This window comes from Scylla paramamosain, chromosome 15, assembly GCF_035594125.1.
Source record: "Scylla paramamosain isolate STU-SP2022 chromosome 15, ASM3559412v1, whole genome shotgun sequence".
NCBI classification, from domain to species: Eukaryota; Metazoa; Arthropoda; class Malacostraca; order Decapoda; family Portunidae; genus Scylla; species Scylla paramamosain.
In genome coordinates, this window is record NC_087165.1 from 1,759,306 (window position 1) to 1,784,952 (window position 25,647).

The following is a 25,647-nucleotide window of genomic DNA, read 5'->3' on the forward strand; positions in this document are numbered from 1 at the left end:
CTGCAGGGCTACCAGTGCATCTCTCTTAAACAATATGTCCAGTATTTTTTCGTTCGTTGAGTCAAAATGACACGGGTAGTTTTAGTAAGAATATTTTTCTGTATGACTGTACGTCTGGAAAATATATATATATATATATATATATATATATATATATATATATATATATATATATATATATATATATATATATATATATATATATATATATATATATATATATATATATATATATATATATATATATACATAATTAAGGCGTGGAGATGGAAGAAAAATATACATAATTAAGGCGTGGAAATGTAAGAGGACGGGAAAGATAGATGAGGGAAAAAGGCAGAGCTATCCTGTAATGAGTATTAATCTAAGGTCTGAGTAGAGAGAGAGAGAGAGAGAGAGAGAGAGAGAGAGAGAGAGAGAGAGAGAGAGAGAGAGAGAGAGAGAGAGAATGTTCTTTCCTTCCTTCCTCCATGCCAGTGGAGTGTTGAGTGTTGTGTAGTTCATGAGGGAGCTGGACAGGACAACAGCGGCAGGGAAGGGGGCGCGGCAGGGAGGGAAGGGGGGGACGGACGGCAGGGGAGGGTCTTGAGACATCGCAGGCAAATTTTTTTTTTTTTTTTTTTTTTTTTTATGTAGGAAGGATACTGGCCAAGGGCAACAAAAATCTAATAAAAAAAATGCCCACTGAAATGCCAGTCCCTAAAAGGGTCAAAGCAGTGGTCAAAAATTGGTGGATAAGTGTCTTGAAACCTCCCTCTTGAAGGAATTCAAGTCATAGGAAGGTGGAAATACAGAAGCAGGCAAGGAGTTCCAGAGTTTACCAGAGAAAGGGATGAATGATTGAGAATACTGGTTAACTCTTGCGTTAGAGAGGTGGACAGAATAGGAGTGAGAGAAAGAACAAAGTCTTGTGCAGCGAGGCCGCGGAAGGAGTGGAGGCATGCAGTTAGCAAGATCAGAAGAGCAGTTAGCATGAAAATAGCGGTAGAAGACAGCAAGAGATGCAACATTGCGGCGGTGAGAGAGAGGCTGAAGACAGTCAGTTAGAGGAGAGGAGTTGATGAGACGAAAAGCTTTTGATTCCACCCTGTCTAGAACAGCAGTATGAGTGGAACCCCCCCAGACATGTGAAGCATACTCCATACATGGACGGATAAGGCCCTTGTACAGAGTTAGCAGCTGGGGGGGTGAGAAAAACTGGCGGAGACGTCTCAGAACACCTAACTTCATAGAAGCCGTTTTAGCTAGAGATGAGATGTGAAGTTTCCAGTTCAGATTATAAGTAAAGGACAGACCGAGGATGTTCAGTGTAGAAGAGGGGGACAGTTGAGTGTCATTGAAGAAGAGGGGATAGTTGTCTGGAAGATTGTGTCGAGTTGATAGATGGAGGAATTGAGTTTTTGAGGCATTGAACAATACCAAGTTTGCTCTGCCCCAATCAGAAATTTTAGAAAGATCAGAAGTCAGGCGTTCTGTGGCTTCCCTGCGTGATATGTTTACCTCCTGAAGGGTTGGACGTCTATGAAAAGACGTGGAAAAGTGCAGGGTGGTATCATCAGCATAGGAGTGGATAGGACAAGAAGTTTGGTTTAGAAGATCATTAATGAATAATAAGAAGAGAGTGGGTGACAGGACAGAACCCTGAGGAACACCACAGTTAATAGATTTAGGAGAAGAACAATGACCGTCTACCACAGCAGCAATAGAACGGTCAGAAAGGAAACTTGAGATGAAGTTACAGAGAGAAGGATAGAAACCGTAGGAGGGTAGTTTGGAAATCAAAGCTTTGTGCCAGACTCTATCAAAGGCTTTTGATATGTCCAAGGCAACAGCAAAAGTTTCACCAAAGTCTCTAAAAGAGGATGACCAAGACTCAGTAAGGAAAGCCAGAAGATCACCAGTAGAGCGTCCTTGACGGAACCCATACTGGCGATCAGATAGAAGGTTGTGAAGTGATAGATGTTTAAGAATCTTCCTGTTGAGGATAGATTCAAAAACTTTAGATAAGCAGGAAATTAAAGCAATAGGACGGTAGTTTGAGGGATTAGAGCGGTCACCCTTTTTAGGAACAGGTTGAATGTAGGCAAACTTCCAGCAAGAAGGAAAGGTAGATGTTGACAGACAGAGCTGAAAGAGTTTGACTAGGCAAGGTGCAAGCACGGAGGCACAGTTTCGGAGAACAATAGGAGGGACCCCATCAGGTCCATAAGCCTTCTGAGGGTTTAGGCCAGCGAGGGCATGGAAAACATCATTACGAAGAATTTTAATACGAGGCATGAAGTAGTCAGAGGGTGGAGGAGAGGGAGGAACAAGCCCAGAATCATCCAAGGTAGAGTTTTTAGCAAAGGTTTGAGCAAAGAGTTCAGCTTTAGAAATAGATGTGATAGCAGTGGTGCCATCTGGTTGAAGTAGAGGAGGGAAAGAAGAAGAAGCAAAGTTATTGGAGATATTTTTGGCTAGATGCCAGAAATCACGAGGGGAGTTAGATCTTGAAAGGTTTTGACATTTTCTGTTAATGAAGGAGTTTTTGGCTAGTTGGAGAACAGACTTGGCATGGTTCCGGGCAGAAATATAAAGTGCATGAGATTCTGGTGAAGGAAGGCTTAAGTACCTTTTGTGGGCCACCTCTCTATCATGTACTCGTATAGCACGAGAACAAGCTGTGTTAAACCAAGGTTTAGAAGGTTTAGGACGAGAAAAAGAGTGAGGAATGTACGCCTCCATGCCAGACACTATCACCTCTGTTATGCGCTCAGCACACAAAGACGGGTCTCTGACACGGAAGCAGTAGTCATTCCAAGGAAAATCAGCAAAATACCGCCTCAGGTCCCCCCAACTAGCAGAGGCAAAACGCCAGAGGCACCTTCGCTTAGGGGGATCCTGAGGAGGGATTGGAGTGATAGGACAAGATAAAGATATGAGATTGTGATCGGAGGAGCCCAACGGAGAAGAAAGGGTGACAGCATAAGCAGAAGGATTAGAGGTCAGGAAAAGGTCAAGAATGTTGGGCGTATCTCCAAGACGGTCAGGAATACGAGTAGGGTGTTGCACCAATTGCTCTAGGTCATGGAGGATAGCAAAGTTGTAGGCTAGTTCACCAGGATGGTCAGTGAAGGGAGAGGAAAGCCAAAGCTGGTGGTGAACATTGAAGTCTCCAAGAATGGAGATCTCTGCAAAAGGGAAGAGGGTCAGAATGTGCTCCACTTTGGAAGTTAAGTAGTCAAAGAATTTCTTATAGTCAGAGGAGTTAGGAGAGAGGTATACAGCACAGATAAATTTAGTATGAGAATGACTCTGTAGTCGAAGCCAGATGGTGGAAAACTCGGAAGATTCAAGAGCGTGGGCACGAGAGCAGGTTAAGTCATTGCGCACATAAACGCAGCATCCAGCTTTGGATCGAAAATGAGGATAGAGAAAGTAGGAGGGAACAGAAAAGGGGCTATTGTCAGTTGCCTCAGACACCTGCTACCCGCGCCTTGATCAGCACCATTATTCTGCCATCTTGTCTTGCCAGTTAATCTTGAGGCGTCTTTCATCACTGAGGGACGCGCCGCCCTTACCGAGCTGATGGGGTGATGGGTAGGGAGGTGATGGGATGATGGGAGGACGGGGGTTGGGTGGTGGGTGATAGACAGACAGGTGATGGGGTGCAGGGTGATGGGTTACAACATGCAGCCGTCGCTATCGTTCATATTCTTTATAACTTTTATTTTCTATTTTTTTCTTGTCTTCTTTCTTGTGACTCTCCCTATTTATCTCACCTGTACACCTTATCTCACCTGTACAAATCATCTACCGTACCTTACTTGATTGATTAACCTTATTATCGTCTCCTCCATCTTTACTTCTCTGTATTCGTGTCGCGTCGTGTATCTACTCATGTATTTGCTTATAGTTATGTTTCTTGCTGTATCTGTACCATGATTAATTTTATCACGTGGGCCTTAAGACACGGTTTTTTGAGTTGGTTCAGAGACAGCACTTCACCAACATCAGCGAGCGAAGCATCTCCTGAATTACTCGTGTGAATGATTCCCGGGTTCCCTCTGAGTCAGGTAAGTGGTGGCAGAAAATACGTGGAGTGACCCAGAGCTTCGCTGAGAGAAGAGGCGTGTCCACATTAACACTTGTCAGCGCTAAGAGTTTTTGGTGGAGCAATCATTTCATAACGAGAGAGAGAGAGAGAGAGAGAGAGAGAGAGAGAGAGAGAGAGAGAGAGAGAGAGAGAGAGAGAGAGAGAGAGAGAGAGAGACTCACCTTAACAAGTGGTCTGTATCGCGCCTGAAAGTCAAGTGAAAAGTGGAGGCGGCAGGTGCGAGGTAGACACAGAAACAACAGCTTTTCATTGCTGTGGATTAGGGAAGACATGCCTTGCGTCTCCAGCCTCGCCTGCCTCGTTAACTAATGACCCGCTTCTCCTAATACTTCACCTGCAAAACTTTCCTGTCAGCACACACACACACACACACACACACACACACACACACACACACACACACACTTAATAGTCAGACAGCGGCTGCTCTGCGGTGCGAGTAATGGAGTCTGAACTCGCATCCCCTGGGATTTCACAGCACATCGCGCTCCAAGCCAACCCGTCTGGTTTATCGTGCCGAAATTCGCCTTCTCCCGATCCTTTGCTACCGCCGTCTTGTTCCGTTCATCATTTTGTGGCCGCTGTCGACTCGGCGTTTTCCTGTAAACCATCTCCCTCTCCTTACCATCACAAAGCTACCCTGCCCGGTCTCCGCCACCCCGTCCTGCGTTCCTTTACACTCTCAATTTCTCGAGGCAGTGTGAGGAAACTTAGTTAACTGTCTCAGGAAACGTGCTTCACTACATACCCGTCTGTTGCTTTTCCATTTGTTTTAAAGATTTTTTTTCTCTTGTTTTTCCCTCACAGCCGAATATTGAAGAGTGATTCTCCAGTTGATAATCTTGTTAATCTATCACGAGAATCATAAAAAAATAAAAGATAAAAAATCCTCTTAACTTCATGTAGAGCCTATTGAAAGCCTATTGAAAGTAGTGGAGTTTCTGGCAGAAATGTCTCATAATTCTGGTTTTAGTATGTTACCAAAGGTTTGAGGTGCCGTGTCCTGTCCTTTTTCGCAAATAAAATCTTAACAGAGCATCGGATGAGGAAGCTGTTTTGGCATTGAATGTTTGATACCCCGAGCTAACTGGCAAAAATATGATTTGGTCTCGTATCTTCATAATAGAGGCAATGTAAACTTTGCTAAAATTTACGAGTACAGGCACTGGCAGCGAGACTATTATGTCGTCATGATGGATACCCCGCCCGCTCATCCTTTCGTGGCGTCGATGTGAGGTTTAAGTAGGACCTGAGAGCAATCACCCATCCAACCAGCATTTCTGTCGTTTTGCCTCACACACACACACACACACACACACACACAGTATCCCTGGCGCCCAGTCCTCCCGAGCCTCGCACAGTTAAGCCGAAGGTAACAATTTTCCGTCTCTCCCTGTCAGTATTTAGCATAATTTCTAGGGTTTTCCAGGTGTTTCCAGGTGTTTTCCTAGACTCCTATGCGGAGTAGGAGGTTGTGGAGGGGAGATTTGGAGTATGAGGGGTATGGAAGAGGAGGAGGAGGTACGGAAAGGAAAAGACGAGAAAAAAAACAACTTTTCGGCAACATATTATTATTTTCCTTTTATTGATGAAGTTGTAATTGTTTTGATATTTAATTTATTAATAGAAAAACATACTAAATTGTAAAATATAATAAGATCTTTTCTAGCTGTGCTTTTGTTTGTCGATAAAATAACAATTTCGTCACTTTATTTAATTTCACTTTTTCTTACCGGCACGCGTAGGTTTGCATTGGTATTTAATTTAAGACTTAAAAAAAATATAAGAAACACGTACCAAGTAATAATATTCAATAAAATCTAGTCTAGCAGTTCGAATTTTCAAATTTAGAGTAAGTTCGGTAAGGGATATGAAAAATTATTCTCTTTATACGATCAGGAATTAGTGTTTTCTTTATTTATCTGGCAAGTAAATTTTTATTTTTCTATTTAGAATCTGTTATATAATCTAGTCTGGCTGTGTTTCCTTTCTCGATATTATTGTGTTTGTGTGGTACCGTTCGTAAAAGTTAGATTGTTTTTTGGAGTTTTCGTTATTATTACTGAGTTTGGTAATGTTTTTATATTCTGGGTATTTGTTAAAGTAAAGGATAAATCAGAAAATGTAGTGCATTCCTGTCTGGGCGTCTTCTTTCTTTTCGCGATTTTCAAAATGAATTACGTTACGTAAATATAAGCGCCGAGACGGCCATTTTTCCTGACTCCCTCTCTGTCTGTACATCAATATTCAGCTAAACTCCCGAGTGTTTTCAGACTTGAAGTGAAGAAAAAAGAGAATTGACGATGGAAATAGATAAACAACCCCAAAAATGCCCCAAATAAGGCATTGAGTAGTGCCCCGTTCAGAGCGCCCACTCCGAAAACGCGACGTCATCAGACCTTCCCCCTTGGCCGCCACTCTGTATGTGTGATTCACACACACAGTGTGTGTGATCACATACACTGCTTGTCACCCAGCAAGCCTTTTCCCTACGGAAAGAGCTCAGACTGATCTTCGGGTAGGACTGTGTGTGTGTGTGTGTGTGTGTGTATTGCGCTACGTAAATATAAGGGCTGAGAGGCAGATTTTTCCCTGCCTCCCTCCCTGTCTGTACATCAATATTTTAGCTGAACTTTCTGGTGTTTTTAGATTCAGACGTGAAGGAAAGCCAGAGTTAACCATGAAAATAGATAAATAACCCCAAAATGTCTCAAATAAGTTGAAGGATTGCAGGCCCGTTCAAAGCCCCCACCATGAAAACCCTCCTTCCTCCTCCAGTTCCCTCCCCAGCCTGCTCCTCCCTGCCCCCTCCCAACCCCGTGCTTGTGTCACTGCCCACCACCTTACCTCTCCTTCCTCTGCCCTGTGTGTGTGTGTGTGTGTGTGTGTGTTTGTGTGTGTGTAATGGGATATTGTACTTAACGGTACTAACATTTCTCTCTCTCTCTCTCTCTCTCTCTCTCTCTCTCTCTCTCTCTCTCTCTCTCTCTCTCTCTCTCTCTCACCTCCTCCTCCTCCAGTCCTTCTTCTAACACATCCGTGACAAAATTTCTTAGCTTTTTCCGTACCTATTGGTGGAACTCCTCCAATTTCCTCCACCACTTCACTTTCCTCCATCTGCCCCAGACCTTCCTTCATCCCCCACCCGTCTCACCTCTGCCAGGGGGAGGGAAAGGTGGCATTGATAAGGAGAAAAGTGAGGAAAAGTAGAAGGGAGTGAGAATATGACTTGGAGGAAGGATTAGAGAGATAGACTGGCTGTGTGTGTGTGTGTGTGTGTGTGTGTGTGTGTCTTATGAGTATGATAGTGTGGTGCTAATAGTAATAGTGGTATTGGTAGTAGTGGTGGTGGTAGTGATCAAGTGTATGGAGAGAGAGAGAGAGAGAGAGAGAGAGAGAGAGAGAGAGAGAGAGAGAGAGAGAGAGAGAGAGAGAGAGAGAGAGAGAGTCATTCAGCATATGAAAACTAGCAAATTACTGACGAGTGATTTGCTAGTTATGTCATTTGAAGGAAGACGCGTCACCTTGTTTTCCGCCGCACACCACTCGAGGGTCGCGTGGCGCTGCCTGGTGCTGAGAAGAGTTTATCGTGCAACAGATGTGAGCACATTCATGAACCTCGTGATGTCTTTTGTCGCGCTGTGATGTAAATCCGGAACATGTTTGCTCGGTGGTCACAAAGGAGGGAAAACAGGTTGACCTTTGTGTTCTGTGGTGGTGTTTTCCCCACGGATCGCTGCAGCCACACGTGCCCTCAGTCACCGTGAGTGCCGGATGTGTGCAGCAAGCAGGCGGGGGTGTGCGGCAGCCTGGTCACCAATTGTCCCACGTTATGCTGCCAGTGCGATGTTCCTTCGTGAACGTTTTAAGGCAGCGGGGCGTAACAAAAAGAAGGTTTGTGCAGTCCAAACATATCACTCACAAAACGTAAACATGAGGTGTCCCTCCCCTCGGGTGGGCGTGGGGTGGGCCTTCCAATTCCCGGGGTGCGTGGGGCGGGCCTCTCCATTCCGGGGGGCGTGGGTGTGGGGTGGGCCTTCCTGCATCGTCACGGGAAATATGCAAAGCAGGTCTTGTGGTATTCATAGCTGGATATCAGGCCGGGTGCGTGCACGTCCCTGCCGGGCTGCCCGTGGGGGAGGAGGGGAAGGAGGAGGAGGAGGAGCTAGGAGGAGTAAGAGGCAGGAGAAGGAGTTTGCATCGAATATGACAGTGTCTCTTCTTAAGTTAAAATAAGAGCATGAAGCTTCCATTGCAAGAGATAATGAAGGCAGGGCGTGGCAGGAATGGCGGGAGAGGATGGCGGAGGCTTCTTCCTATGCGCGCGGAGCTGTAAAATAGAGAACCTGAATATGAAGATGGGAGACATAGTTAAATTCTGATGAACCTTGTACGGCGAAGTGTTCGATGATGCGTGTTATGTGCTCAAGACTTGAAAGGTTCGTGGAGGCGTGGCGTGGCGTGGTTAGTGCAACAAGGGTTCGTGGCAGCTGGCGTGTTGAGGTCAGTGGTGGTGATTATTAGTGTAAAGCATGCCGGCGGGAAGGGGAGAAAGTAATGAGCTGTGGTGTGTATAATGGCACAGAAGGCGGCAGGGAGGTGGAACAAGACACTCAGGTGGTGCCATCTGTAAGCAACACAAACCCACCTGCTGTATTGTTTGCTACCTCCAGTGTCATGAAGAAACGTGTTCTGTTTGTATAGGACTCGAGAACGTGTGCTAGAGAATGTCAACAGAATGGATGTTGGTATATGCGTAATTATTCTTATACGTAAGCAAGATTGGTCATGGACAACAAAATATTATATGGAAAAAGGGAAAAAATAATCACGAACGTGTGTTACAAATAAACTATCCAAGTGGTGGTATAAAAGGAAAGTCAACCCTCGTAATTTTCTCTTTAGTGTATCAAACAACGTATCTGTTTCAGTAATTAATGTTCCTGGTGTCGGGGCGTGTCATATTGCTCGCGCCAAAGGAGCGTAACATATCAGTAAACATAACGAAATGTGGATCAAGGTAAGATTGCAATCAGTGTCCAGTTTTGCGACAAGTGTGAACTGTGCGAGGCGAGGCGAGGCGAGGCGAGGACGCACTCTGCCACGCGCACGCCCTCGCCGCCAAGAGAGTGACAAGTGGTCATGGAGTATTTCTTGTCTCTTTATTGGGACGCGAGGCCGCGGCGGCATAACTCTTCAAGGCCTCCACAGTTTACAGCAGCGTGTTTCGACAACTTAGGGAGAGTTTAGAACGCCGAAGCCGCCCCGTAAAGTTTTGAAAAAGGCACTACAGATCGTTTGGAAGCGAACTATGAACGACGAGGCTTCCGCCGCCCACACGCCGTCTCTCTCTCTCTCTCTTTCTCTCTCTCTCTCTCTCTCTCTCTCTCTCTCTGCATTGGAGAAAGTGGATAATGACAGCGTGTGCCGAGTAATGATACGGAAGTCAGAGTGAGCAAGACTAGATGTCAGGGTTACGGCGTGCGTTATCGATCACTTTCTCGCTAATCGTGGACTTCTTTCGCCTCTCATCCTGCTCCTCCTCTCCCTCCCCCTTCCCCTCCTCCTTTTCCTCTTCCTTTTTTTTTCATGTCAAACAGGGAGCGTGCCATGTCAGCTCACCGAAATTAGAATTGTGTCACTCTTAAGGAGGACCCCTGAGCCTCTTACCTCCCTTCCTCCCTCCCTGCCTCCTTGTCGAAGTCTCGCTCACAATCCTAAACTTCTTTGTAGTTTATTTGTGTCCCAAGTTACAGAGGGACGGAGGAAGGATGGGAGGGCGGGAGGGAAGGAGCCAGGCAGGAACGGTGAAGTTGGCTCACTGATTTTCTTTTCTTGAGGTTTGGTTATTGTAAAGAAGGAAAGTCAATTTTGGAGTGTTTGAGGGATAATTCGACGTGACCCAAACCTGTACAGATAGTAAAGGTCATGGAACAGCAGAGAAAAAAAAAATATGAATAAAGCACGTGAGGAGTCTGAGCAAATCTGAATGAAGGCTCTTCCTTCGTTAACAAGATGCGCAGGTGGAAGATTTCAAGAGATCAAAGACGAAATTAAGCTTAATGAAACGAGGCATCGCACTGACCAACTTTGATATTCTAATAAGCCAAGGGAAACGCGAGGAACAAGAACTTGAGCTCCCGAGGGTCTGTTAGGTTCCTGTCACACAACCCAACCATATACTGCCTAGTTCCTCAACCTCCTATTATTTGTGTCCATTCTTGAGTGTTACTTTGTTTATCAGTCAGTTCAGTATCCACCATTGCCATCGGGGCGTCAAGTATGTCTAGCCGCAACACGAGTATGTCAGGATTGCTCTCGAGGGTCCTGTTACTTCTCCCGTGTTCAGGAGCCGTACATACACACTCGTCTCGGCGTTCAGCCACTCGCCTTTAACTGCCGTGGAAACGTAACGGGCCGGGTGAGGGTTAGGTCACCTTGGCGCCCCGGCCCATCCTGAACGAGCGAGGTAGCCTGGAGGAGGAAGGGACGAGTGTGTGTTGCAAGACGTGGCAGACAGGGACAGGCAGCCACTCCACGCTGAGCACACTGAACACATTGAACACACGCCTCAGCAGAACATGAACAGCAGCTTGCGTGACTCAGCACACGGCGAGTCTTGATGAAGGAGAATGCTGGCGTCCCCCTCACTACCGGGAGACGAGCAGTTTGGTTCGGAAATTGCTTGTTATTCACTAAGTCATCGTTCCCTGCTATGCGCTATGCTTCTCTTTCCCGCTGTCTCGCGCGTCCTAGTGGCGCCAATTTGTTCATCTCGACGCAGGATGAACTTTAAACTAATTTCCTCCGCGCTAACAGTCATAGGAATTACTGGAGCAAAGGTTCGTCTGCAGCACAACATATTGAAGTCCTGCGAGGCATCTGGATAAAATAGACTTTCTCCTGTTTTGTAATAAGAATAAAGACTTGGATTTGACGATAAGAGCGCATTCCTTCCTTGCTGACGGATTCAAAACCTTACCGTGAATAAGACATGGGTAAGGACAAGTGAGCGCGACTTTCCTGACAGACTCAGAAGAGCACACGTGTGGACGCCTTCCTCTGGTGACGTGCTGCTGCGGTGTTTGTTATCAGCCTCCACCAGCTCGCTCAATATCATTTGGTTGTGGCGGCCAGTCCCCATCTGGGACACAGACAGTGAGCTGGTCTCCATCTTGCGTCTCTCATCCAGTGTTGCGTCTTGGCGAGTGCCGTGGGCTGGTCTCCTGGGCCTGAGCGTGGCTGTCGTCTGGCAACTGACCAAGTGGCGGCGGATTTGCTGGTGGCGCTGTGCAGGTAAGGATGGCAGGGGAGGAGGAAGGTATGAAGGGGGGCATAGATGACACCCGGGTGGTGCAAGGAGGGGGCGCTGGACACGGGTGTGGCCCGTCATCGGGTGGTGGTGTGGCTGGTCCGTGGGTCCCCTGGCCAAGTTGAAGAACAGCTCGGACACGCTCATGTCCAGCGGGGCGGTGTTGGATAGGTAGAGGGAGGCGCGGCGCAGGCCGGTGACGATGCCTGGGCGGCCAGGGTTAGATGCTCCCTCATTGTAGCAGCGCGTCCAGCAGCAGTACAACACTGCCAGAACCACTAGTGCTACCCCGAGGCCCACAGCAACGATCAGCCTCTGTTGGGAAGATACAAAGAATTGCAGAGGATAGCAAACATCAACTGACCTTTAGTTCTTTCCTAGACTGTTTCATAACATTACACAACTAAATGTAGAAAGAGATACTGTATGGTAGCATAGTGGGAGGCTCCTCTCACCCAACAACTCAGAAAATAATATACACCAGATAAGATTCTCTCTCTCTCTCTCTCTCTCTCTCTCTCTCTCTCTCTCTCTCTCTCTCTCTCTCTCTCTCTCTAAACTTGGTACTCGGGTTGTTAGCTTTACCCGTCTGCGCAGTTGCCACCTTAACTCCGGAGTGACCTGGCCTGACCTAGGCCAGCAGAGTGCGGCCTAGGGAATTCACGTGTCAAGTACACTGTGCGCCACATACGACCTTTACGCGTTGCCAAGTGTAAGGAAGATATGCACACTCCAGACACTCCAGATGGACCTCGTGGAGTGGATTTCTCTCCTCCTCCTCCTCCTCCTCCTCCTCCTCCTCCTCCTCCTCCTTTTATTCCGTGTGGTTATAGTTTTGGGGTGTATTTAAATTTTTATATTACGTTGTGTGTGTGTGTGTGTGTGTGTGTGTGTGTGTGTGTGTGTTCATCTTATTGCCCGGAAAGTACTGAATAGGAAAAAAAAAAAATATCAGTAATCAAGCTCCAACTTCGCACTTTTAGGAGCCCAGGAAAGAAAAGAAAGGAATATAATCGACAAAATTCCCCGCACTTTTCCTTTGCAGCGAGAAACACAAACACTTCAAGTCAGTGTTTATGTTACTGCTGCCTGCACCAATTCTCATGCTGAAAAAAGAGAGAGAGAGAGAGAGAGAGAGAGAGAGAGAGAGAGAGAGAGAGAGAGAGAGAGAGAGAGAGAGAGAGAGAGAGAGAGAGAGGAAAAAAAAGAAGCAAAAGAGAAAAGCACGAGTCTGGTCAATTAATCCCCAGAATATATTTAAAACCCCAGAAGCGAACATCACTATGAATAGAAACAAAACAAAAATATGAAACTATACAAACTGATGCATTAATGAACAAATTATTATTCAAGGCACAGGATGGGCTGGAAGAGGAGGCGTAGGAGGCTGAGAGGAAGGGAAGGGAGCCGGAAGGGAGCTGGAATGGAAAGGACCTGGAGGACGGAGTTGATAATAAGGGAGGGAAGAAAAAAAAAAAAAGTGCATATAAAACCGCTCTTTGTGATTGGGCGTAATTACAGAGCACAAAGCCGCAGGACATTGCGTTTTACACCGGTCTTCATCCTTACATACAGGTAAGGATGAAGACCTCCACAAACGGCGCCGGCATTAATTGTGACGCACCTGAGCTTCATCGCATCGCACTGTGCTCTCTCCCTTAACGGCGCGTGCTGCGGGGCTGCTATGGGGCGGGGAGCGGCGGTGAGGCGCGGTACTGGGTTAATGGGTTGGTGTGTGGCCGTTTTGTGGATGCTTCTCCTGATGGTGGTGGGTTGCCACGTGAATATGAGAGCTGAATAAAAGGGTGGCCCAGGAGGGAGGGTAGCGAGTAGATGAGAGGGGTGAAAAAAAGTTAAAGGTAAAAGGAGGGGGATGTTCTTGATGGCAGTGGGATTGGGGGAGAAATGTACTGGTGAGGGTAATGTAAGGCAAGCTTAATAGGCCAGGAAGCTCAAGGGAGTAAGTAGTAGGGAGGATGGCCACGGGAGCCCCCATGTTAGGACAGTGAGTGAGGGAGAAAGGGAGAGAGGAGGAACAGGGAGAGAAAAAACGTGAACATCTTTTTTTCCTATAAAGTTAAGAGTAGTGTTTTATTTTGTATTAAACTCCTACGTGACTGACATAAGCAAACAGACTCCCAGTTCTCCTCTCATCCTGATATGATAATTAACAGTAAAAAAAAAAAAAAAACGTTTAACTCGTAATTTGTTTGTTTGGGGAAACTGTAAGCTCCTTGTAGATTTAAGGAAATCGTACGCGTATTAGAATTGCTGCTTCAATTCTTCACAAGGCTTGAAATGAGATCTGCTTTTTTCTCTTTCATTGTGCACTTCTTGAACAATGTACTTCTGTTTGAATGGCGGCTGCTCCATCTCGTCTAAAACTCATAGATCGTTCTTTTGAAGCTTTACTGCATAAGCTTAATTTTCATCTTCATCAGCGGCTAATGGTGGGTACACTAGCAAGGTTGCCAATAATAACGAACACCCTCATCACAGCGCATTACCGGTTCACCTCGACTTGCTTCGCCGAACACGTTATAATTTATGAATCAGACGCTTTTATTCTTCAGTTAGACAATTACTTCCTGTGCTTATCTCCAATGCAAGTAAAGCGTGCGAGGGACTTCCTCATGAGTTTTTTTTTTTTTCCGAAGTTTCCATCGATAAATTTAAGGCAAATTTTATCCGCTTTTTATTACCTGTCTTCTTTATTTTCTTTGTGTTTCCTTATTTTATTCTATTTTTATACTTTGGTTGATTTTCCATATCCATGTTTCCTTTTCGAGGACACTGCTGGAGTCTATACCAATAATAATAATAGTAATAATAATAATAATAATAATAGCAATAATAATAATAATAATAATAATAATAATAATAATAATAATAATAATAACAACAACATTGATAATAGTATTAATAAGAATAATAAGAAAGTTTTTATAAAGAGGATAAAACGAAGAATATAAAAATGATGTACACAAACTGTTATCCTTCACGTGTGTGTGTGTGTGTGTGTGTGTGTGTGTGTGTGTGTGTGTGTGTGCGAGCTTAAGCATATTTTAATACTCTCAGCCATGCACACGCAGCATATTTTCACGGCTGGCAGGAGACACCCGCACATTCAGTATTCCTGGAAGCCGCTCAGGTGATTTCCACTATGAAATTTACTCCCATTACCTCCCTCGCCTCGCCTCGCCTCGCGTTGCCCCGTACTCTCCCAGGGAACTCGCGGCGGTGTTGCTTCACTGTGTTCCTTCCTTCTTGCTACCGCCGTGACCACCGTCCTGATCATATCACCGGTGGCCCCTTCCCACCACTCTTCTTCCATTTCGAGGCTACCATCAGACACACACTCTCTCTCTCTCTCTCTCTCTCTCTCTCTCTCTCTCTCTCTGCATCCAACAAGCCCTCTGTCTCACTCCACCTTTTCTCTCCCTCCCACCACATCCTATCTAGCCGCGCCCCTCCACTCACCAAACTCCTCCCCTCTTGTGTCCTGTAGTAAAGCATGTACACACATACACACACACACACACACACACACACACACACACACACACACACACACACACACACACACACACACACACACACACACACACACACTGACGAAGGCCCCCGAGGACAGGTATAGACAAGGTGAACTTTTTGTGAAAAATATCCAGACGAGAGCAGAAATTTTCATTGTCTTTCTTTGCCATCTGCCCTTTTTCTCTCTCCATCCTTTTTCGTTGGTCTTTTCTCTTTGTTTTAGCTTTGAGTTTTCCTTGTCCTTTCTATGTGTTCTTGGGGTCTTCTTCCTCATCAAGCCTCTGCTTCATCACGTCTTCCGGTGTTTTATGTGAGCGAGACTTTTATTCACCAGCAGACGACAAATGATGAATTTCACGCTTCCACATTTCCTCACTGACTAGTTATTTTACTGCAATGTTTTCACTGTAAATCTTTCATATCATTCAATGCATTAAAATCATGAGGAACAAAAACAGGTTGCTAATGTGGACACGCCTGTCACTCGTAAATCATTCGAAAATAGGATTGTTATTCTCTACGCGTATGTGTTTTCCGAAAAGAAAAAGGGTAATGGTGATTGTCGGTGGGTGCGTTGAGGAGTCTGGCGGCGTGGCTGACGGACGTGTAATGTCCAGCACACAGGTACACGGCAAACAGACAACGCACCTGCCAGATTACACCTACACTTAATTTCATCACAATACTTTTAATCCATGTTCCTCGAAGCTTATACACAGTTTCTGTTTGTCTTTTTATGCCTCTTTTTCGTCTGTCACAGTGCTTTAAACATGGTAAAAAAGCTTTCTCAGTTGATTAAAAGACAGAAAAATATGTTGACTTGTTCACTCGTTTTCCTGGGGCGGCAGTGACCTTCGCTTCCTTGAACACAAAGCATGACCTGTAATGAACACCAAGCAGCACAAGTCAATCACAGCGGCGGCTGCGTCCTGCACATCCCCGCCTGCTGCCACGTGCTGGTAAAGTGTGTATTTTGGACGCAGCGCCGCAGCAGGAACTCCATTACACACCTTTTTATTTCTGCTTCTCGAGAAATGTACACATGCCTTGAGTTATCTGGAGCGTGGGGACGCGCGTAACGCCTCCTCTCCCAAACACACCAGCAAGCTACGGTAGGAATTTTTAAGTAGAGGCGCCATGATATTTATGTTTGAGGTAACGTGCAGGGCTTGCAGTAACAGTCTCTTTGCACACCAGCCACACTCACTCCAGGTGTACCTTTCTCCCTTCCCACTTCACCACCATATACACACACACACACACACACACACACACACACACACACACACACACACACACACCACATACACTTCCCTCGCGTGGCGGCACCGCGTGTGAGGGTAACTGAAAGGCCTGTGTTGTTTTCCCGGTGGCGTGCAGTCTCATTTGGCAGCAATAATGTTCATTAAGGCGAGGTATCCCTTGCCACTGCGGTGCTGGCGGCGGCCTCCCACACACACTGTCCAGCTGGAATGAAAGCATAAATATTTTTTTATAGAGATAATAATTGACAATAACAAATATTAGTGTTTGCGTTCCCTAATTACGATCAAGAAAGTAAGTAATCTTGGTGACTAAGGGTTCGTTAAAAAATTATCACGTATATGATCACTCTAAGTTACATGATCGATTCTCTTGTCACAGGTGAGTCAGGTAGTTAGTTATTCTCAGGGCAGGGAATGAAAATGCTCATCATTTGTGAGACTTTGCCATGATCTGCAGCGACATCGTGATTTCCGCTTTGCTTTCCGCCTCTCTTTCCGAAATACACACACACACACACACACACACACACACACACACACACACACACACACAGCATTGTAATAACATTCTGCACCGCTATTTTCTCCACGATGCTGCCTATGAAATAAGACAAAAACACTTCTCCTTATTCCTTAAGAAGGCATCTTTGTGCTACATTCAGCAACAGCAGCAGCAGCAGCAGCAGTAGTACCACCACCCCCACCACCACCATGATTCTGCCGAGTGGTAACAAATGAAAATCGTGGTCCGCCGAGCCTGATGGGACAATTGATCCTGAAAGACTTCTTCCCTCCTCTCGTCCTGCTCCTCACGGACTCCCCAAGAGGCGCCACTCCTCAAGGAGCGGCAGCAAATTAGCTTTTTTAATACTTGTTTGTACTTTTCTACTTACCTGTTGTTGGCGCCAGGGGTTTGAATGATGTTGACGCCAGGGGTTTGAACTTGGTTCACTCGGTTTGTGAGGAAGAATGGGATTACCAAGATTGTTTGTATTGAGACTTTAAAGGGTGCTGATATTTGATTTATTATTATATATGAATTTACATTAATTTTGGTATAAATGATATGTTTGTTCATAGGTCGGTGCACAAATAAGGTGTGCCTGACACGTCATTGTTGCCTGCGGGTTTGCCACGTCGGCAGGCGAAACAGATGTTTGGGTTCACCGCTGTTATTAAACTCAGTACACCAAGAGACTCGAGCTGTTCGATAGCCCCCATGTGTTGCTCCATCTCGCGAGTTATTTTTTACCGGTTTCTCCTCCTATGGGACTTGTGTAGGAGGAACAGCTGTAATTATATTCGAGTGAAAATAAAAGATTAAAAAACACATTCAATTTCGTGACGGGCTGAAATGAAATCTTGCAGTGAAGACGTTTTCTGCAGCAAGACAAGATCCTTTAATGAAGCAAGGAGGAGGAAGGTGAATGTGCCCCGCGAGGGAAGGACGGCGAGGGAAAAGATGGACGAGTCTTGTTCCTAACCTCCACTGCTTGTGTTGCGAGTAGAAGGCGAGACAATCAATTACAAGTAACGATGATTGATTAACATCGTGTGTCTTGCCGCCATCACTGTGCATCACTGGGAATGAGCGAGAGAGAGAGAGAGAGAGAGAGAGAGAGAGAGAGAGAGAGAGAGAGAGAGAGAGAGAGAGAGAGAGAGAGAGAGAGAAAGGATGCTGAGAAGGTAATTACTTTATTTGTCTCATATACGAATTCGCAACACACACACACACACACACACACACACACACACACATATACGAATTCGCAACACACACACACACACACACACATATACACACTATCTAAGAACCCTCGTCTTAGATTAATAACAATACTCGGCCGATAGACGATATATATATATCAGCTTGCACCGAAAGAATGTTTATAAAAGCAACCGTCACTTGCCAAACTTACTTCCCTCATTTTTAAAAGGACGACAGATTTAAACAAACACATTATCATATCTGTAGTTCCTTTGTGCTGGATTTGTTATGAGAATACAGCATGCCTTCCACCGCCAAGCCACTTGTTGCCAGCCTGACAGCATTCAGGTACATTGCTCCCGTGCCAGCGAGGGCCTTATGGTGCCTCGTGCTGGAACTTTTCTGGCAGGATCACAAACACCACCAGCAGCATTCTTTTTGCTGCACTCTCCCGCCCCTTCTCGCAGCACTGCAAAGCGTTCACTTCATAAAATATTACTTATTTGATATAAGCTAGGAGTAGTGGCTCGTTATGGCCACAGTAATTAATAGCCTTGTTCCCTTTCCAATTACGTAATTTACAACGACAAAACACTCGAAAATTATATTTTGCCAGACAACATGATTTATTGTGAAGTAATGCTGCAGTTTCAATCACCACCATCACCACCACCACCACTACCACCACCACCACCACTTCTTTTAAATTTTGCTTTTGGCAACTCTTACCATACGTATCTGTCGGCACAGCGGCATACAGCAGCCGACACAAGCACTGTCATGGACTGAGTATGACCATAGTGGTAAAGTTATTATTTTTAATCCTCCACACTGGTTGTGAAGCTTTCTTCGTGTCTTCCCGCCATCTTGTAACCCTCGATATGTCATGCTTGGTTCTCAGTCATTGAGGGACATTGCTGCCTTCTTATACAATCTGCAATGAACTAACTTTGTAACCTGCAATTTTTTTTCTTTTCAGTTTTCTTTAACGTATTAATTTGAAGCGTCACGTCCTTATCGGCACCGTTATTGGTGTCGTCTGTTACAAAATAACGGAGTGTCTGCTGTGCCAGTTTTGGCTGGATGAGTGATGGTGTCGGTGAAAACATTAGTATTGCTACACCACTAAACTTGTTTCCCGCAGGAAATTTTTGTCATGTCACGAGAAACGCAAACGTAGAAAAGTGTTTCCAAGGAAATATCACAAAACAGTTTGCAATAATGAAAGAACATCGGCGGAAAAGTTTGCTAGGTGTAGCTGCGGCGAGGAGCCCATTGATGCTGAAGACCTTCACTAGGAACCAACACCACATCATGCATTTTATTCACAGTACTAGCACTTATGGGGCTGGAGAGTCTCGGTGAGGGAAAGGCGCCGCTTCGTTGCCCTCACTGAAAGCCGGAAGACGTGGATAAACAAACACACCGCAGACGCTTGTCCTGTGAGACGCTCAGTGCTTTCCGGGGCGCAAGCATTATTACTGCCTCAGCATGTCCCTTGTGTGTGTGTGTGTGTATGTGTGTGTGTGTGTGTGTGTGTGTGTGTGTGTGTGTGTGTGTGTGTGTGCCGCGTTCAACTGTGTGTTTGTGAGAGAGAGAGAGAGAGAGAGAGAGAGAGAGAGAGAGAGAGAGAGAGAGAGAGAGAGAGAGAGAGAGAGAGAGAGAGAGAGAGAGAGAGAGAGAGAGAGAGAGAGTTTATCCCGAGAAGAACAAAAGTAGTTAAGCAAAAGCCAAGCACCATCACGTTCTCCTCCTCCTCCTCCTCCTCCGTTCTCTCATTCCTTCTGATGAATCAACCACGACACAATTATCCCATTTTTCGTAGTAAACATCATTAGTTTCCAAGAACATTTCAGAAACCCGCCAGTGGCTTTTACTACAGTGAATTCGAGACTCACACCACACTTACATAATTACCTGAGCAAATTTATAATCCCGTCGTCGCAGCTGAACCGTGACTGCTTTGAAGCCACGGCCTTTGTTTGTGATGGAGTGACCAGGTGACTTGTAATTATTCAGGTGTAGCTGCGGTGAGAGAGAGAGAGAGAGAGAGAGAGAGAGAGAGAGAGAGAGAGAGAGAGAGAGAGAGAGAGAGAGAGAGAGAGAGAGAGGACGGGGTTGTTTCTGTACCTATTCACAAAAGCTTCTACTTTTTACATTTGCCATTCCACCAACACAATAACACAATATATATACAACACTTACTAAATTACTTCTCTGCTTAAAAAATACGATCTATATATATAGTAGAATGTACCATCTGTACGTACCCTTCAACTTTTCACGGAAAGGTAAAAGAAAAAGTTAAAAATGACAGTACTTTGATGCAATGGTACACGCAGCGCTGAGGTGGTGGTGGTGGTGGTGGTAGTGGTGGTGGTGGTGGCTGCATCACCTTCTCGCGTTTTCAGTCCCCCCAAAAAACATATCCAGCACTTTCTCTTATTTTCAGCCAAACACGAGTTTTTAGAGAACAGAACACGAGGCACTAGCTTTTTTTCAACCTTTTTTGATGTTGAGAATCCATGTGCGTGATAGAGCCAGCATGTGCTTCTCTCGTTCCTACGGCCACACTTGTCATAGATATGGGGTTATTTTTGGCCTGGTTGGAACCTTCTTCCTTATTCGTGACGGTCGCACTGCACATCAGACCGCCGAATCGTTGTCTCTGAGGGCTCTGGATTACAGCGCACTGGAGGACTGCTGTTTGCGTTTCGTCCTTGGTGCAGTAGTGTGTCTTGCCTACTGAAACTCGCAACGGGGGAAAAATGCCAAAACAAATACATTTAGAGGTATGGCTGAGTCTTTGTAGGCTTTCTCACGGTAGTTTGAATGGTTCCGTTCAGTGTCCTCTCTGTACACTGTCCTCGCCATCCACTGTCCTCGCGTCCTGCATGCCCGTTGCTTTAACCAATTTATTGTATTGTTCACAGTTCGTTCGTTACGCCTACTAGTTCAGGCGCCTCAACCCTTGACCCAGGCTCCACACGTGGTCCATGGCCCGTGGTACAATGGTCCACTGCAGGCGTCAGACTAAACAATGCACTCTTTCCGCCCCGTCTTTAACACAATGCACCAATGGACGTGACAGAATCAAAGTAAACAGCGTCTGCCAAACTTTCAGGCCATACTGGAGGGTAACAGAGCTATAAAGGAAAATATCTAACGAAGTAACGAGCGCTTTTGTTTCTGTCGGCAATGAAACTTTAGAAAACTCGAAAAAAAAGTCGTGTTATGTGATGCGATCTTACATGACGATGCAAACGTCCCTACATGAAAACTGGTCAAAAGAGGAGATATTTTAATGATAAGATTGCTGTGGATTCTTTCCCTGCGACACCTTGTACCCTTCCCTTGTTTATCTTGTATAACTCTTTGCTGTCGTTTGCATCATATGTAGTTTGTTGCTGTACGCTTCCAAAAAACTATCACGACAATGATATTTATTATTTTATTTCTTCCTTGCTATATATACTTATCTATTAATTCATTAATTGACCTTTTAAGCTTTTGAGAGTGAGATCTGTTTCACTGCACGAATTGCCCAGTGTCACCGTGCGCGTGATTCACTGTGTTTGGAGAAGCTTGACGCACCGACGTGTGTGTCCAGGGCGAAGATTTGTAGCCATTGCGTATTTTTCTCCAAATATTTTGACAATACAGAGCACCGAACGTTTTGCGCCGTTGTAAACACTCTTATTTCCGTGTAATGACCTGACATAAAAGATGGGATTCTTAGCGCAAGTTAGCATTATATTTGCAAGAGTATTCAATTCATCCACACCCGCGTCCACGTCCACATCCAGGGCCTCAACGCAGCTCGTGCTTTCTCTTCTCGTAAGCGGAGCACCTTCCCTTCCTCTCGCTGTGCAGGTTAAAACAGAGAAAGGAAAGAAAAAGCATGGCCCTCCCTTGTAATTACAGATCATTTCCGGGATACCGGTGGAGCCCAGACAGCAGACGCTGCTCTGAGTGGTTCCCGCTCACTAAGGTCTCGACAAGCCTCGTCCAGCTCGCCCAGCCGCTTAGAACGAAGCGACTTGATTTTTGGTCCACAGTTTCACCCAGTGTCATCTTACGAAAACGTAAGTCTTTGAAACTCAAGCCTCAAAGCACCGTTGCTGAGTCCAGTCTGCTCCTCGCTGCGAACACCTTGGAAGAACATTGCTTCCTGCACAGCCGTCCAGGTGTTGCTGCTTAACCAGCATTTTTTTGCTCACCCGGGCTTAGTGCCAAGCCATCACCTCTTCCCCTCTTCTCTTTACTACTTATTATCACAACAGACGACCGCCGTGGACGACCTGACGTAAAACTAACAAACTAATTTAGTCACACAGATTGGGATGCAAAACCTCACTTGAAAATTTTTTAAATATTAAAAAAATATCTTTTCAGCATATAGGGAGCGATAAAAGTAGTATACGGTGTTCTGTTCATGAGTACTGGAAGGAAAATGTGCAATAACCTCCCGCAGAGCTTCACCACACGCTGCCTTTCCTTCCCTCCTCCTCTTCCATACCACGCTCCGCCCAACCAACTCAAAGACCCTTCCCTTTGTTACCGCGGCACCGAGTATAAATTCCCCGTCAAGAACGTATTATTTCCCCTCCCTCTCCCTTCCTTTCACCCTCGCTCTCCCTCCCCTTAAGATGTAATGGTGGCGGTGGTGGTGGTGATGGCGGCGGTGGTGATAGTGGAGGTGGCGGCGGCGGCGGCGGTAGTGGTAGCGCTGGTGGTGGTGGTGGTAGTGCTAGTGGCAGGAGCAGCAGAAGCTGGGCGCGCAGTGAGGGACTTGAGTTTGCTGTGTCTCGGGGCGCGACGTGTGTTTAATTAAGAAGTGCAGACAAGGAAATCCCTCGTTAAGGAGGAGCGGCGCAGCGAAAGGTTGTGAAGGTGCTTACGCTCTGCTTTAGCATTACTGTTTTAGTATACAAGGTTTCTCGAAGTAAAATGATGATTTGCTATGCGGTGTGCCTTGCTGCCTTGTGCTGTTTTGGTTCAGTTTTAATACATTGAATGTTACGGCGTGAGTGTTAGTGATACTAACAACACTGTAAAACAACACTGCACGGGAAAGCCGCAGGAAATTATGTTTAAGACGTGGTAGGAAAACCGCTTGTGCTGAGACTGAGTGAGCTTATACTGCAGGCTGAGCAAAGGCGTCAAATGATGGAAGCAACTCACACACACACACACACACACACACACACACACACACACACACACACACACACACAGTGACCCTCCACCACCACCACCACCACCACCACCACACAGCACCCAACCTTTCCTCACCTTATTGTCCCCAGCCTGCGCCGCCCCTTGTTGTTCCGCTCCGCCTCGCACATTCCTCACACGGTAACTTTAAGGTTGTTTTTCCATCTATAAAGTTTGCCAAACAAGGGTCGCCCGTACTGACCAGTGGAGACTAAGAGTGCGGGAGCAGCGGCAGTTTTGGGTGGGAGGAAGGGGGATGCCACCGAAAGAGAGAGGAGAGAGAGGCATGAAGGACGGACCCTTCCCTCCTTCTGTGTATCCTTACAATTCTCTTCTGAATGTGTTGTGCTTCTTTTCTTTCTCCTTTCCTCCTCCTCCTGCTTCATATTTCCTTGTCTGCACTTCTTAATTAATTTCTTCATGTTCCCTCTTCTTCGCCATTCCTGCGACATTTTACCTTCCATATCTTCCTCCCTCCTGCTTACTTTTGTCCGTGTTTCTTAACTGCTCTCCTTTATGCACCGTCGCTGTCCCCTTCCTCGTTCTTTCTTTCCCTCTTCCCATCCCTCGTGTTTCCCTTCCTCCGCCGCGTCCTGCTCCCCGTGTTCTCCTCTCACCGAGCGTTGCTGGACTCAGTCTTGCCGCCTCTAATGTTCCATCACGCCCCTTACTCCATTCTTACCCTCAAATTTTGTCTGTCTCTCTGCCCCTCTGCCTCTATCTATTTGTTTGTCTATCAGTCTCTCTCTCTCTCTCTCTCTCTCTCTCTCTCTCTCTCTCTCTCTCTCTCTCTCTCTCTCTCTCGATTATGTAGGAAAGTAATACTGTAGATATATATAGTACATACATACATATATACATACATAAAAGAAGAAACAAATATATAACACACGCAGACGGGAAAAAAATAAAAGAAATACCAACAAACTGTATGTGTGTGTGTGTGTGTGTGTGTGTGTGTGTAATAATAATAATAATAATAATAATAATAATAATAAGAATAATAATAATAATAAACGGTTTATTATTTAGGCAGTTAGCAAACTGAAAATGTACAGAGGGGGTGGGGAAATACTTAACATTAATCCTAAAGGTAAGTCTAATCTAGAAGGGATGTGTGTGTGTGTGTGTGTGTGTGTGTGTGTGTGTGTGTGTGTGTGTGTGTGAGGACGGGGGTTGGGTGGGTGAATGGGTGAAAGGCTGGCCGGTCTTCCCCTCCTCCCCCCCTCTCCATCTGCCGGCCATGGGTGATTTATATATCCCTTGGACTTTATTTTGTAGTAATTGTATATTAAATTATCTTTATAAATTTTCAGACATTGTTTTCTTTTTTTTCGTTGCATAGCTTTATATTGTTTATTTGCACATATTTATTTTTTACCTTATGTATGGCCAAAAAATATAGCGGCATAGTTTATTTTGAATTATTTTCATGTGACTTTGAAAATATCAGTAGATCACACACACACACACACACACACACACACACACACACACACACACACACACACACACACATGGCAGTATCCAGTGAGAGGCATTCACAAAAATATTATTCTCAAAGTGACATTAAAACTTTTCCCACCAGACAAAATATCAATATAACACAAACAAACAGCCCCCTTTATGTTGAACTAATTTCACTGCAAGATTTTTTATGTCTATTTTTATCGCTGGTGTGATTTGTTTTGATCTATACCTTATTTTTAACTTTTTTATTATTATTATTATTATTTTTTTTACAGATACTTGCATTGGTATTTGTGTCGTAAACGTGTGTGTGTGTGTGTATGTGTGTGTGTGTGTGTGTGTGTGTGTGTGTGTGTGTGTGTGTGTGTGTGTGTGTGTGTGTGTGTGTGTGTGTGTGTATGGGGAGAGACAGGTGAGAGTGGCAGTCAGTATATAACACAGGAAGGCAGACAAAGAATGACAGACAGACAGACAGACTGGGAGGTGGATTGACAAAGGAACAGACAGACTCCTATTCTTTGTCGCTACATGTAACGAAACACTATTTCATTCAGAAGTATTTTCGTCAAGCACGTAAAGTTTACGTTAAATTTTAAAAGTTAGGACGTTTTCAAAATTATTCATGGAGCGAAAAGCATGACATAAATATCTGCAACACTATTTCTTGGCAGAATTAAATAGGATTAAAAGAATTTCTTCACATAAAATGGAACATTTTCTCTCCGAATGGAAATAACAAAAGAATTTTACTTTAGGTTACGTCCAGTCATGAACAAGCAATAAATACTTTGAAGCTGTAATTCACACACACACACACACACACACACACACACACACACACACACACACACACACACACACACACACTCCAAACAGATAAACAAACAAGCAAATTACAAAGGTTCGGAAACTAGGAAAACTTCATTAACGCCCAAACGACTAAACTAAATAATGGAGTCCTCAATGAGAAAAGAGAAACATGGTGTAACACACACAGAGAGAGAGAGAGAGAGAGAGAGAGAGAGAGAGAGAGAGAGAGAGA

General features: G+C 45.2%; 1 protein-coding gene across 2 annotated transcripts in view; it reads right to left on the reverse strand.

Annotated features, from left to right (window-relative positions):
* Positions 1–8,983: 8,983 nt before the first annotated feature.
* The window catches only part of LOC135107268 (leukocyte elastase inhibitor-like), a 40,402-nt gene continuing 23,738 nt past the window's right edge, over positions 8,984–25,647 (reverse strand). The window contains exons 8-9 of one of the 2 annotated variants that reach the window (XR_010271672.1): positions 13,033–16,412; positions 8,984–11,723 (exon numbers count right to left, since the gene is read on the reverse strand). Coding sequence is in view for 1 of the 2 variants with exons in the window: in XM_064016930.1 (XP_063873000.1) it covers positions 16,351–16,412 (62 nt within the window). In the remaining variant the exon portion in view is untranslated. Of the gene's footprint in view, positions 16,413–25,647 lie in introns of both variants that reach the window. The other variant, XM_064016930.1, reaches the window with a different exon arrangement.